This window comes from Notolepis coatsorum (assembly GCF_963971535.1).
Source record: "Notolepis coatsorum genome assembly, chromosome: 2".
Lineage (NCBI taxonomy): Eukaryota > Metazoa > Chordata > Actinopteri > Aulopiformes > Paralepididae > Notolepis > Notolepis coatsorum.
The window spans coordinates 81,696,603-81,710,725 of record NC_140166.1 but is presented as its reverse complement, the minus strand read 5'-3'; the positions used below and the strand labels follow the sequence as shown (position 1 = coordinate 81,710,725).

Here is a 14,123-nt window from a genome sequence, read left to right as displayed (position 1 = left end):
CTGCGCACTATATCAATAGGTTTGACATTGTTTATTTATTTTTATTTTTTTTATCTTTTTCCCCCTCCTTTTTCCTCCGTTTTTCTCCCATCCCAATGTTATTCGTTATTCCAATTCCCAATCCCCTTCCTGGTCGCTGTGCACCTACCCCCTACGGTCGGTCTGGGAGAGTGGAGGCTATCCAAGTCCAAGATCTCAAATAAAGGGGTTATAGCATGTGGGTTAAGTGATCATTATATGATATTCTGTACCCGAAAAAAACTAAAACAAAAGGCTGGCTGCCACAAAACAGTCACATCTAGAGACCTCAAAACCTACTCTAGCGAGGCCTTCAACCTTGAACTGGAGAGTCTGGACTGGTCAGATGAACTCAATGGTACACTGGTTGACGAAACATGGCTTGGTTTCAAAACCAAATTCTCAGCAATACTAAACGACATGGCCCCCCTAAGAACCACCAGGGTAAAAAATCGCGCTGAGCCGTGGATGCACTCCGAAATACTGGCCGCTATGAAAACCAGAGACAAAAAATGCTCTGAGTTTCGTAAAAGTCAGTCAAAGCTTACTAAAAGCACGAGCAGTGAACTCCAAGCCCACGTGACTGAACTCAAACTAGAAAGAAACAGACTAAGAAACGACGTAAACTCCATGATCAAAACTGCAAAAAAGAATTTCATCAATGACAAAACTGAGGAAAACAAAAACAAACCACGTGAACTTTGGAAATTACTCAATAATCAACTAGGATGCAGTAAAAAACTTAAAACCAGATTCTCAAACATAAACATAAAAACTGACAACACGCTCATCACAGACAAGCTGGATGTAGCCAATTACTTAAACATTTTCTTCACAAACATAGCCACAACACTGGTAAACAAACTACCCTCCCACTCAGGGCTTTATGGGGTAGAACACATAGTAGCTTTCTACAAAAACCTAGGGGTCCGCAAGGACGACTTCAAGCTGGAAATGGTAACAACAGATGAGGTACTCAATAAACTGAGCGCCCTCCAACCTAACAAGGCCACTGGCCATGACAACATCCCCTCCAAATTCCTCAGAGACTCAGCAGCCGCCATCACACCAATCATCACACACATAATAAACCTCTCCATAAAACAGGGACACGTCCCCAAGGACTTCAAAATTGCGAGGGTGACCCCTCTGCACAAAAAGGGCAGCAAATTAGACCCAGGCAACTACCGCCCTGTTTCTATTCTCACCTCCATCTCGAAAGTCATGGAAAAAATAGTCTACGAACAGGTCGAAAAGTACCTAGCGGAAAAAAATCTAATCTACGAATTCCAATCTGGCTTCAGAACATCCCACTCCACTGACACATGCCTTCTCTATTTGAACGACCACATCAAACAAGAGGTGGACGCAGGCAAATACTGCGGCATGGTCATGCTGGACCTACAAAAGGCCTTTGACACGGTCAATCACTCCATTCTGATTGACAAGCTAAAAGCAATTGGTTTTGATAGTCTATCAGTGAGCTGGATGCAATCCTACCTTGAGGGGAGGGAACAGATGGTGGAGGTAAACGGTACCCTATCCCCCCCCCTCACAGTGAGCTGTGGTGTTCCACAAGGAAGCATACTAGGACCGCTACTGTTCCTAATTTATGCAAATGACATGTCGTCAGCTTGTGACTGCAACTTGTTCCTGTTTGCGGACGACTCAGCCCTGCTGGTCTCTGACAAGAACAAGTTACAGGTTGAAAAAACCCTCAGCTCGGAACTAGGCAGAATCTGCATATGGCTCGCTGATAACAAACTATCATTACACATGGGCAAAACAGAGTCCATTCTCTTCGGTTCAAATAACAAACTCAGCAAGACCGACGGCTTCTCAGTTACAGTGGGTGACAATATTGTCACAAGGAAAGATGAAATTACCTACCTGGGGTCCATCCTAGAGGCTAATCTCTCCTGTGACAAAATGGCATCCAATGTAATAAAAAAAGTCAACCAACGAACTCGATTCTTGTACCGGATCTCCTCTCTGGTAAACAAGAACACCCTGAAGACTCTGGCAGGAGCACTCATTCAGGGGTACTACGACTATGCTTGCACCTCATGGTACCAAAGCACCTCAAAGGCGCTAAAAACAAAATTACAAACATCTCAAAACAAACTGGTCAGACTACTGCTTGACCTTACTCCTAGAACCCACCTCACCCCTGCCCACTTCGACAACCTAGGATGGCTTAGAGTAGACGACAGAGTACAACAACTTGCAATGGGCCTGGTCTACAAGATACACTACACGACCAAGGTACCCATGTACATGTCAAAATACTTCCCAAAGGTCAGTGAATACCACGATCACAACACCAGAGGGAGCTCCACAAATCATGTCAAACCCAGATTCGGCTCAAATAAGGGACTAAACACGTTTCGCAATTATGCCACATCAATGTGGAACGCCCTACCCAAAGCTGTAAAGGAATGTGGATCACTACCCACTTTCAAAACCTCTCTCAAGGGACACCTACGGGAGACTGCAATTCAACACTGGCCCCTGTAAATATCCTAACCCAATCATTCCAACCCCCTCCAATGTACAGTCATTTACCTAGTATGGTTTTGTCAATAGTTCAATGTACAATTGTGTTTGTTTGTACAGTGTCTCCTCCCCCCCCCCCCTCAATGTACAGTGTTACTTGTTTATACAGTGTGCCCCCCGCCCCCCCCCCCCCCCCAACCACCTCCAATGTAAATTACCCAGTATGGTTGTCAATATCCCAATGTACCCAACCCCCCCCACCCAACCTCCAATGTACAGTTTCTACGTCAAATGTATATACTCCCTTTTCTTGACTCCTTCTGTATCACAAACAGTACTGTATTTGCAAATCTGGTATGTCATAAATGTATAGATGTAGCAGTACTGACTATCTGTATGTCATGTATGTCATATATGTCTATATGAATTGAAAATGGGGGACCCTGATGGAAACAAGACAAACGTCTTTCTCAGGTCTGCATCCCCTTAACAATTGTATGTATTGAGCCGTACTGTATTGTACCCATTCTGCAATCTGTTAAATAAAGTTTTCATTCATTCATTCATCACATGCTTCCTCCGACACATGTGTAGCCAATCAACCGCTTCTTTTCACCTGGCAGCGCGGACTCTCACTGAGAGGGTGTAACATGTGGAAGGATCACACTACCCCCCTTAGATCCTTTTCCTCGCTGAGCAGGCGCCCCGACCGAACTGTAGGAGTCGCTGTTTACAACGACCAGGACCCACCCACCAGCTTTCCCACCCCTAACACTGCCAATTGTGTTAGTATGAACGACCAGCCAAGCTGGTAGCAATGCCGAGAGCTGGGCTTAGCCGCAGTTTGACATTGTTTTAACCACACGAGATGACATACAAATGCCACCGCTCCTTATAGTAGCCCCGAGTGTATATGCTAGCTCGGTTAGTTCCCGTGGGAATCAAACCCATAACCTTTGCAGTGTTAACGCTATGCAATAGAATAGATCTATTGATCTATACAGGACCACAAACGGTGGTCATGAACAGTGCTCTGTTTTGGTTGCATCTGTCTAGTGAGCTTGTATGTGCATAGGTTTTATATGTGCCTATTTCAGTGTTAGCCCATCTGTCTAGTGAGCTTGTATGTGCATAGGTTTTATATGTGCCTATTTCAGTGTTAGCCCATCTGTCTAGTGAGCTTGTAATAGGTTTTATATGTGCCTATTTCAAGTTTCAAGTTTCAATTTTCTTTATTACCGGTAGTTGTCATACAAAAATACAGAATACTTTTATATGAAATGCTTTTTTCTGTTTTGCTCCTGAGATTGACAATAATACAGTACAATGCAGAAATGGGATGAGGTACAACTTAGGGTAAGGTGCAATGAGGTATGAGTCGTAGTGCAAATCTCTTTACCAATAAATATAAAGTGTGTTAAAGTGTCTAAAGTGGGTGCTACAGTGAGTTGTTTATTTAAAGTGAGTGTGTACGTGTGTGCTGTGAGTGTTTTTGATGGTTTGTTAGTTACATAGTGTTATTGTTGTTGAGCATTTCAGTGTTAGCCCATCTGTCTAGTGAGCTTGTATGTGCATAGGTTTTTATATGTGCCTATTTCAGCGTTAGCCCATCTGTCTAGTGAGCTTGTATGTGCATAGGTTTTATATGTGCCTATTTCAGCGTTAGCCTGTGGTGTGTTGTTGTGATTGAATATATGCTCAGAGTCAGCCAAGTGCTTTAATATTGATTTGACAGATCAGAATAATAAGCTATCACCGGCTTGATTTGGCCTGGCAGGGCGAGCAGTCATCTACAGCAGGCCCGGGTCTGCCTGTCTGTTCTGGGGTACTGAGGAGTCTGATGTGTGTGTGTGCGTGTGTGTGTGTGTGTGTGTGTGTGTGCATGCGTGCGTGGGTGCACTGCAGCTGGCTCCTGTATGGGTGAGAGCTGTTCCAACCATCTCTTCTGCCAGCTGAGCACGAGCCAGTCACAGGATACTGTCATGCTACTACAGAATGTAATCCCAGAATACAGGATACTGTCATGCTACTACAGAATGTAATCCCAGAATACAGGATACTGTCATGCTACTACAGAATGTAATCCCAGAATACAGGATACTGTCATGCTACTACAGAATGTAATCCCAGAATACAGGATACTGTCATGCTACTACAGAATGTAATCCCAGAATACAGGATACTGTCATGCTACTACAGAATGTAATCCCAGAAGACAGGATACTGTCATGCTACTACAGAATGTAATCCCAGAAGACAGGATACTGTCATGCTACTACAGAATGTAATCCCAGAAGACAGGATACTGTCATGCTACTACAGAATGTAATCCCAGAAGACAGGATACTGTCATGCTACTACTACAGAATGTAATCCCAGAAGACAGGATACTGTCATGCTACTACTACAGAATGTGATCCCAGAAGACAGGATACTGTCATGCTACTACTACAGAATGTAATCCCAGAAGACAGGATACTGTCATGCTACTACTACAGAATGTGATCCCAGAAGACAGGACACTGTCATGCTACTACAGAATGTAATCCCAGAATAGAATAGAATAGAAATACTTTATTTATCCCGAGAGAAATTCGGCACTCCAGACCTTGCTCACAGTAAACAGTAAACATTTAGGTAGTCAAGAACAAAAGTCACGAATAAGAATGAAAATACGGTCCGGGATATACATTTTCTATGTTATGTATATACATTCTAAAATCTAAAATATACAGAAATATACAGTAAGTGTACAGTAAAAAGTGTAAAATTGTACAGTGTAAAGTAAAGTAAATATTGGTTTTCTGCCCAATTGTTCAATAAACCAAAATTCCAAAATTGTGCACATACTGAAAATGGCCTTAGCAGCATCTGTACACCTTTACCCTCATTAAGAATGCAAGGATCTATGAATATGCAAATGAGCACCAAGCACCCATTGTTACTTACCAGGAATTCCAAGTCAGCAGCTTAATTCTTTCAACACATGTCAGGTACCTACTCAGCGTACTCACCTGTACACCGAAGCCAAAGGTGTCAAGTTACCATGTTGGACCATGAGAGGTTCAACCTATTAGTGACATCATCACACGTGCGACTCCTTTCAGGGAAGTAGGGAGCAAGCCCTCCCTCTCCAGGGGAAGCATGTGAAAAAAGGCTGTATAGTCAAAGTCCATAGTCCATAGTTAACCATAAGAAAAACACATTTTTAGTGGAGGGGATCTATCAGATTTGTTACGGTTGGTTTTCACTCACTCTCCAATCATGAATTGGATTAATGTCTAGAGACCCCCTATCTTAGATCATCCAGAAGAAGCATTTTAGGTGAAAGGAAGTGACACGTATTCAGATGCTCTGTGCAATCATGCCACCTAGAGGCCAAAGTGACTCGGTGCGTCTGATTTCATTAATTAATTAATTAATCAAAATGATTAGGAGTAGGAGTAGTAGTAGTAGTATTTTGTTTTGGAAATATCTATATTCATAGATCTGTTCAAATAACAGTTGAAATGTAACTGAATTGATTTCTAACGCTTGATGACTGTCACATGACACGACACGGTGCTCCAGTGTGAGGGTATTATCTCAGGCCCTATCATCAGGACATCCTTTAATTTAAGATACACTTTTAAAATTCCCCCGCTTTCCTTCAGACTTCCCTTCAGGACAAGAATAGCCTAAAATCTGACCATCTGACCCCCTAGCTGCAGAACAAACCGCTACTAAGTCCTCCATTCCTTCCACTATCGGGCTACTGAAGGCAGACAATAGTCACTTTAGATTATTGTTTATTTTTTTTTTCACTTTGGCGTCTGTCTGTGGAGTGGGGACCTTTACAAGCCAACAGATCCAATCCAATCCAACGTTATTTATATAGCACGTTTAAAAACAACAAAGTTGACCAAAGTGCTTCCCAATCAATCAATCAATCAATACAGTAAAAAAACACATAGACTAATCACAACACAATGCACACAGAACTACAAACAGATTACGGCAGCAGACTGTAAATTTTTTTTAAATGCTAGGGAGAACAGATGTTTTTTTAGATGGGATTTAAACATGGGAGCGTTGGGGCCACAGCCTAATGTGGGGGGGGCAACACGTTCCAGCGTTTGGGGGCTGCAACCGCAAATGCACGGTCCCCCCTGTTCTTTAGCCTGGATTTGGGGACAACAAGGAGGGACTGGTCAGCAGACCTCAGAGACCGTGATGGGGTGTAGGGGTGCAGGATCTCTGTGAGGTAGGGTGGGGCCAGACCTTTCATATTGCTTTTATAAGCAAACAACAGGATCTTAAAATGTATCCTAGACTGCACACGCAGCCAATGAAGGGAGGCGAGGATGATTGATTGATTGATTGATTGATTGATTGATTGATTGATTGATTGATTGAACATTTTATTAACAGATTGCAGAATGGGGTACAATACAGTACGGCTTAATACACACAATTGTTAAGGGGATGCAGACCAGAGAAAGACTTTTGTCTTGTTTACATCAGGGTCCCCCATTTTCAATTCATAACATTTATGACATACATGACGTACAGATATACAGTACTGTTATATCCAGACATTTATGACATACAAGAAGATATACAAATACACAGTACTGTTTATTTACAGACAGAGTTTCTAAAAGAGAATATATAAATTGAGGGGGAGGTGAGGGGGAGGAAACTGTACATTGGGGGGGGGGGGGGGGGGGGGGGGGGGGTTTGGACATTTACCGGGTCCATTTTCGAATTGCGGCCTCTCGTAGGTGCTTTTTTAGAGCGGTTTTGAAGGAGAGGGTAGGGAGTGATTTGCTCGCGTTTGCGTGTCCCTGCCAACAGCAGTGTGTCAGTGTCAGCCACGCCCTTACCCTTTGGTGAATTATTGCGTGGCCCTTATTGGACGTTCAAAAGTCAAAGTCAAAGTCAACTTTATTGTAATTTTTCCATTTGTGCAAGACATACAGAAAATTGAAATTACGTTCCCCTTCCCACGGTGTATATAAAAAGATATAGACAATATAAAACACAAAAGTAACATATACTGTAGGACACAATATACAACACACAATATACAGGACTATGTACAATATAAGGGGTAGCTAAAATTAAATGAATGAGTGAATTAAATAAAACTTCACGTAAAATAAAAATAAAAGGTAAAAGAGAATTTAGTGCAAAGATTCCTAGCAGCAGTAGTACATAGTAAAATAAAATAAAGTGCAGTGAGTTAGTAAAGTGGCAGTGTGTGTCTGTGGGATGGTGTGTGTGTGTGTGTGTGTGTGTGTGTGTGTGTGTGTGTGTGTGTGCCCCCCATGATTGCCGTGGGTGGTTTCCTAGTTGGACGCTTGGCCATGGCCAAATGTCTTGTGTCCGCTCCTAGTTCCCTTGTATCGACCCGTGTACGTCGATCCGTTGCCTCTGACACATGACCACCTCGCCTGTGAGTTTTGGAAGTCGTGTGTATATGGACGATTAAGCTGCAAATGAATCGCCCTTCTCCGGGATCAATAAAGCTGCGTGGTTCTGAATCTGACTTTGCTACCGTGAAACATTCCGAAACGACAGCGGGCGAGCCATCCGAAATACTGTATATATGCGGGTCATTTATAAGAAGCATCAGTGACTTGTGATTAATCATTTGATTCCCCCCCCCCCCCCCCCCTAGCAGAGAGGGGAGATATTCTTGCACCGCGGAACTGCATGAATTAAAAGGTCTTCTCGTCAGAACTATTAGAGCGGATGGTGGGGGTGGGTGGGGGGGGGGGGGGGGGGCTACCCTGAGCTATTTGTTTAAGAAAATATGTCTGTCGTCTCCGTTCACTGGGGACCCAGTGTGGCTTCTCTGCCAAGAGCTCCTCTCTCTCTCTCTATATATATATTTTTTTATATATAAACCATGTGGGTATAAAAGTCGAAAACCCACCCCCTCCGCACAGAACCTCCCGAGATGACTCATGCTATTCATGAAACCCTCCTTCTCTATAACGTGACATAGGTGGGGTCATCTCAGGTTAATTGGAGTTGCCCTCTGCGGCTTTGTTACCTGCTGTTTAATGCTGTTTCCAGAATACAGCTGTATCTCATTCATGTGTTTACTAACGAGGGAGAAGGAGCTGCTCGATGAAGAGTTGCCTGGAGATGAAGGACTTTATTTAACAGCGCATGAAGCCCTCTTTGGGCTGCTTGGGCTGGGAAGAGGTCGTTTTGTTGACCTCCTTTTATGACATCGGGTCGACCGAACAGTGATGAATCAGCCAGAATGAACTGCTGTTATTAATGTGAAACCTTCCAGTTTCATTGAACTTACATCCGCCGTGTCATCATTTGCTCTCTCTCTCTCTCTCTCTCTCTCTCTCTCTCTCTCTCTCTCTCTCTCTCTCTCTCTCTCTCACTCTCTCTCTCTCTCTCTCTCTCTCTCTCTCTCCCTGTATATCCCTCTCTCTCTCTCCTTCTCTCCTCTCTCTCTCTCTCTCTCCCTCTCTCTCTCTCTCCCTCCATATCTCTCTCTCTCTCTCTCTCTCCTTCTCTCTATCTCTCTCTCTCCCTCTCTCTCTCTCTCTCTCTCTCTCTCTCTCTCTCTCTCTCTCCCTCTCTCTCTCTCTCTCTCTCCCTCCCTCCCTCCCTCTCTCCCTCTCTCTCTCCCTCTCTCTCTCTCTTTTCACAGAGAGGTAGAGAGACAGGCGAAGACGGCGGCGGCGGTCCCGCAGACGACCAATCACGTCAACAACGTGGGGCCAGAGCTCGGCTCCGTCGGGAGAGGGCGTCCGCAGGCCGGAGAGGGAGGAGGAGCCTCAGGACGTCCGGTTGGGCTCACGGGGAGGAGGTGAGGTACGCACTGGAGCTCCAGGGGGGGAGGGCCCTCCTGTCTGCTGACCGCCGAGGTGGACGTGGAGGACGGTGGTGGTGTCCCCCGAGCCCGGCCCCCAGCAGCCCGTGGTCCAGGTGGTCCTGTCCCCGGAGCAGAACGGACACCACGTGGTCTACAAGAGGGGCTTCGTCCCGCGGACGGACACGGAGAAGCAGGTTGCAGAGGAAGACGGCTCTGGCCCAGGTGGAGCACTGGGTGCTCGTTCAGAAGGGAGACCCTCCCAAGAGGTCAGTCGAGAGAGAGCAGCTGTGTGTCCTTTATTATTTATTTCTTTATTTCGCACCATTTCAGCAAAACAGTAAAACATTGACCGTGACAGAAAGTGTATAAGTGTGTTGTAGAGGCAAGAGACCCAGATGGGCCTATACGGGGGCCTCAACTCATTGGATAAAAAAAATAAATAAACACAAAAACAAAAGTAAAGTGAAATAAGTTCATAAAACAAGTTTCATAATATTAAGATGATAATAAGATAATAATAATGATAACAATAATAATCAAAGTAATAATAATAATAACAAAAACAACAACATTAATAATTAGTCTAAACAAATTAACATGAAACTGTAAAACAAAGTGACATTATGGTCCTCGTTTCATGCATTGCTGACACTTAACTTCTCAGTAAATGTCTCCCTCTGGTGGCTCTCTCGTGAACTGCATGCCTTTGTTTTTTTGTTTTGTCTGTATAGACCTGTTCGCTGTGTACGCAGCAGAAAAGGAACGTAAATCCTGGTCAGAACAACGGGGCAGATTACAATATATTTGCATTGGTTAGCCATGCTACCAATCTATACAATCAATCCATGCCAAAAGCTAGATATGTAAAAGGTGAAAGACTCACAGCCGTTGCTGATTTGGCTAAATTACATACAGCCTTTTTCGTTTTGAAACAACTTTTAGTCAGGGGAGTGTCATGGTTTCTCCATAGAGCCCCGTCGTATTCTTTTAGCGCAGCAGCTCGCGCAGGTCCGAGGCAACCTAGTCACGTGACTCAGTTGGTATTGCTGATTGGCTCGAACACGGTATGTTTGTAAACAGCGAACAGGTCTATTGCAGATGTTACGTAGGTCACAGGGGGCAGCCGTGCAGTCTGTGACTGTGTTCTACAGGAATAACAAGTAAAAGACTCCTCTCTCTGTCTCTCTCTCTCTCTCTCTCTCTCTCTCTCTCCTCTCTCTCTCTCTCTCTCTCTCCTCTCTCTCTCTCTCTCTCTCTCTCCTCTCTCCCTCTCCCCTCCCTCTCTCTCTCTCTCCTCTCTCTCTCTCTCTTCTCTCTCTCTCTCTCTCTCTCTCTCTCTCACCTCTCCCTCCCTCTCTCTCTCCCTCTCTCTCTCTTTATCTCTCTCTATCTCTCTCTCTCTTCTCTCTCTCTCTCTCTCTCTCTCTCTCTCTCTCTCTCTCTCTCTCTCTCTCTCTCTCTCTCCTCTCTCTCTCTCTCTCTCTCTCTCTCTCTCTCTCTCTCTCTCTCTCCTTAGATTAGAGTTCATGTATTTTTCACTGAGACATAATGTTGATGCGTTCATGAATGCCTGGGGACTGTGGAATGCAATGTGTACTGTGGGGGAGGAGGGGCTGAGCATATGCATTTGACTGTCAAGTGGGTTTATGTGTGCTGAAACATAAACAAACATAAAGACGGACAACACGCTCATCACAGACAAGCTGGATGTAGCCAATTACTTAAACACTTTCTTCACAAACATAGCCACACCACTGGTAAACAAACTACCCCTCCCACTCAGGGCATTATGAGGTAGAACACATAGTAGCATACTACAAGAACCTAGGCGTCCACAAAGACGACTTCAAACTGGAAATGGTAACTACAGATGAGGTACTCAAAAAACTGAGCGCCCCCTCCAACCGAACAAGGCCACTGGCCATGACAACATCCCCTCCAAATTCCTCAGAGACTCAGCAGCCGCCATCACCCCAGTCATCACACACATAATAAACCTCTCCATAAAACAGGGACAACGTCCCGAAGGACTTCAAAATTGCGAGAGTAACACCCCTGCACAAAAAGGGCAGCAAATTAGACCCAGGCAACTACCGCCCTGGTTTCTATCATTACATCCATCTCGAAAGTCATGGAAAAAATTGTATACGAACAGGTCGAAAAGTACCTTGCGGAAAAAAATCGAATCTACGAATTCCAATCTGGCTTCAGAACATCCCACTCCACTGACACATGCCTTCTCTATTTTGAACGACCACATCAAACAAGAGGTGGACGCGGGCAAATAGGCAGCAATTGGTTTTGATAATTTGACAAATTGGTTTGTCTATCAGTGAACTGGATACAATCCTACTTGGAGGGGAGAGAACAGATGGTGGAGGTAAACGCTACCCTACCCCCCCCCCCCCCTCCCAGTGAGCTGTGGTGTTCCACAAGGAAGCATACTAGGACCGCTACTGTTCCTAATTTATGCAAATGACATGTCGTCAGCTTGTGACTGCAACTTGTTCCTGTTTGCGGACAACTCAGCCCTGCTGGTCTCTGACAAGAACAAGTTACAGGTTGAAAAAACCCTCAGCTCGGAACTAGGCAAAATCTGCATATGGCTCGCCGATAACAAACTATCATTACACATGGGCAAAACAGAGTCCATTCTCTTCGGTTCAAATAACAAACTCAGCAAGACCGACGGCTTCTCAGTTACAGTGGGTGACAATATTGTCACAAGGAAAGATGAAAATTACCTACCTGGGTTCCATCCTAGAGGCTAATCTTTTCTGTGACAAAATGGCATCCAATGTAATAAAAAAAGTCAACCAACAAACTCGATTCTTGTACCGGATCTCCTCTCTGGTAAACAAGAATACCCTGAAGACTCTGGCAGGAGCACTCATTCAAGGGTACTACGACTATGCTTGCACCTCATGGTACCAAAGCACCTCCAAGCAACTAAAAACCAAATTACAAACATCTCAAAACAAACTAGTCAGACTACTGCTTGACCTGACTCCTAGAACCCACCTCACCCCTGCCCACTTTGACAACCTAGGATGGCTTAGAGCAGTGGTTCTCAACTTTTTACACCAAGTACCACCTGAGAACGTAGCTGGCTCTCCAAGTCCCACCATATGACCGGCGTTAAAATACAGTCTATTCAGCTATGCACAGTTCACGCAGGAGGCAAAATGTATTCCTAATACCATTATTTATTGTTAACTTTTGTCAGACACAGCCACAATGTACAAAGGGATAGCACTAGAACTAGCAAACGCTTCCACACAACTCATACAATGCAAGGGGCATTGAGAACATAATAACTAACATTCTCACATAGCAAGTGAGAAAATTAAGAACAACTGTATTTCAGCAAATGTACTTAATTCTCTCTCTATCTCTCTCTCTCTCTCACACAGCAAGCAATTGTCCGTCATTCTCTCTCTCACACACACACACACACACACACACACACACACACACACACACACACACACACACACACACACCACACACACACACACACACACAATTATTTTGTTACAAAAACTTAATTTCCTGCAATCTGGTGCAGGCATTTTTGAATGTTTACCCTTTAAATGCCAGTGTTTGTGATGGGCATCACAAATTATTGTAAAAAAGAAAAGAAAACACATATTCAATACATTTTTGAATGTTTACCCTTTAAATGCCAGTTTGGGTGATGGCATCAAAAATTATTGTTAAAAAAAACACACAAAAAGTAAAATATTTTTAACACTTTGATCGCCATGGGTTAAATTCATAATTTACCATCCCTCGCCATCTCTATTTGTCTATGGAGAAGTTCCCCTTCTTTGCAGGGCTATTAACTTTTTAAATTCTATTGCTAAATTGCCATTATTATGGCCCATTCTATGTCCTATATGTATTGTTCAGGGTGTAGCAATGTTAAACTTTTTCATTCACATATTCATACTAAAATATGGTCTAAAGTATAAGTATGTTTTTTATCGTTTTCTGCAGCTTTCTTCAGAACGTGATTTATAGCCCTAAATGCATTATATTGATGATCAAATACAGTTTGGTAGGAATCTGTGCGAGATAAAAAATTTCAACTGGACGTGGTTCTAGAAGTTACTACGTGTCATCTGATGATGACCGGATGGGCGGGGGATCGTTTATAATTCCGTGGGCAGCGTTAGATGATTCATCCAGAGTGGGTCATATGTTCATCATAGAAGTTTATATGGAACACGTTAGAATATAACGCTGAATCTTACCGTGGCTTCCTCGCGCCGCTGGCAGATGAGCGTGGAACAGAATTTTTTTCTATTATGGTATGGAGAAATGCCCGATCCATTTCCAGGTTGTATAAATAGTATATACGTCCAAATCATGTTGTTTTTTCGAGTTATTTGCACCGATCGATGTTCACTGTATCAAGACGGAGTCTCTCTAACGATAGCGAGTGCCCGGACCACATATGGATGAGCACTACCGGTTCAAAGGCTCATTTCCGGTTGGCGATCTGCCGATCGGCCACCAGATGGCGCTCTTGAGCCACTAGAGAGTTGAGTGGAGCTTTGCAGTGTGTCTCAGGGCTCCGGAGGGGAAATATGATTTTGCTCACAGATTTTGAAATATTGACATCAAAGACGAGTTACGGCGTCTTGGCAGAATGAGCATGGCTAGGAATGACGTCTTAACTCGTCCCCGGCGATCATAATGTTAATATATCAAATACAAAGTAAATTTTTCTGGGGGGGATTATTACAGGCTAGGCATGTGTCAATGATTAGCAGCAACA

General features: G+C 43.9%; 1 protein-coding gene across 1 annotated transcript in view; it reads left to right on the top strand.

Moving 5' to 3' along the window:
• plekha7b (pleckstrin homology domain containing, family A member 7b) overlaps positions 1 to 14,123 on the top strand; it is a gene marked incomplete at its 3' end in the record, with an annotated part of 266,506 nt that overhangs the window by 166,053 nt on the left and 86,330 nt on the right. Inside the window, 5 exon segments of the mRNA XM_084308243.1 lie at positions 9,176 to 9,239; positions 9,271 to 9,318; positions 9,320 to 9,409; positions 9,412 to 9,537; positions 9,539 to 9,606. Of these exon segments, the coding sequence (XP_084164369.1) occupies positions 9,176 to 9,239; positions 9,271 to 9,318; positions 9,320 to 9,409; positions 9,412 to 9,537; positions 9,539 to 9,606 (396 nt within the window).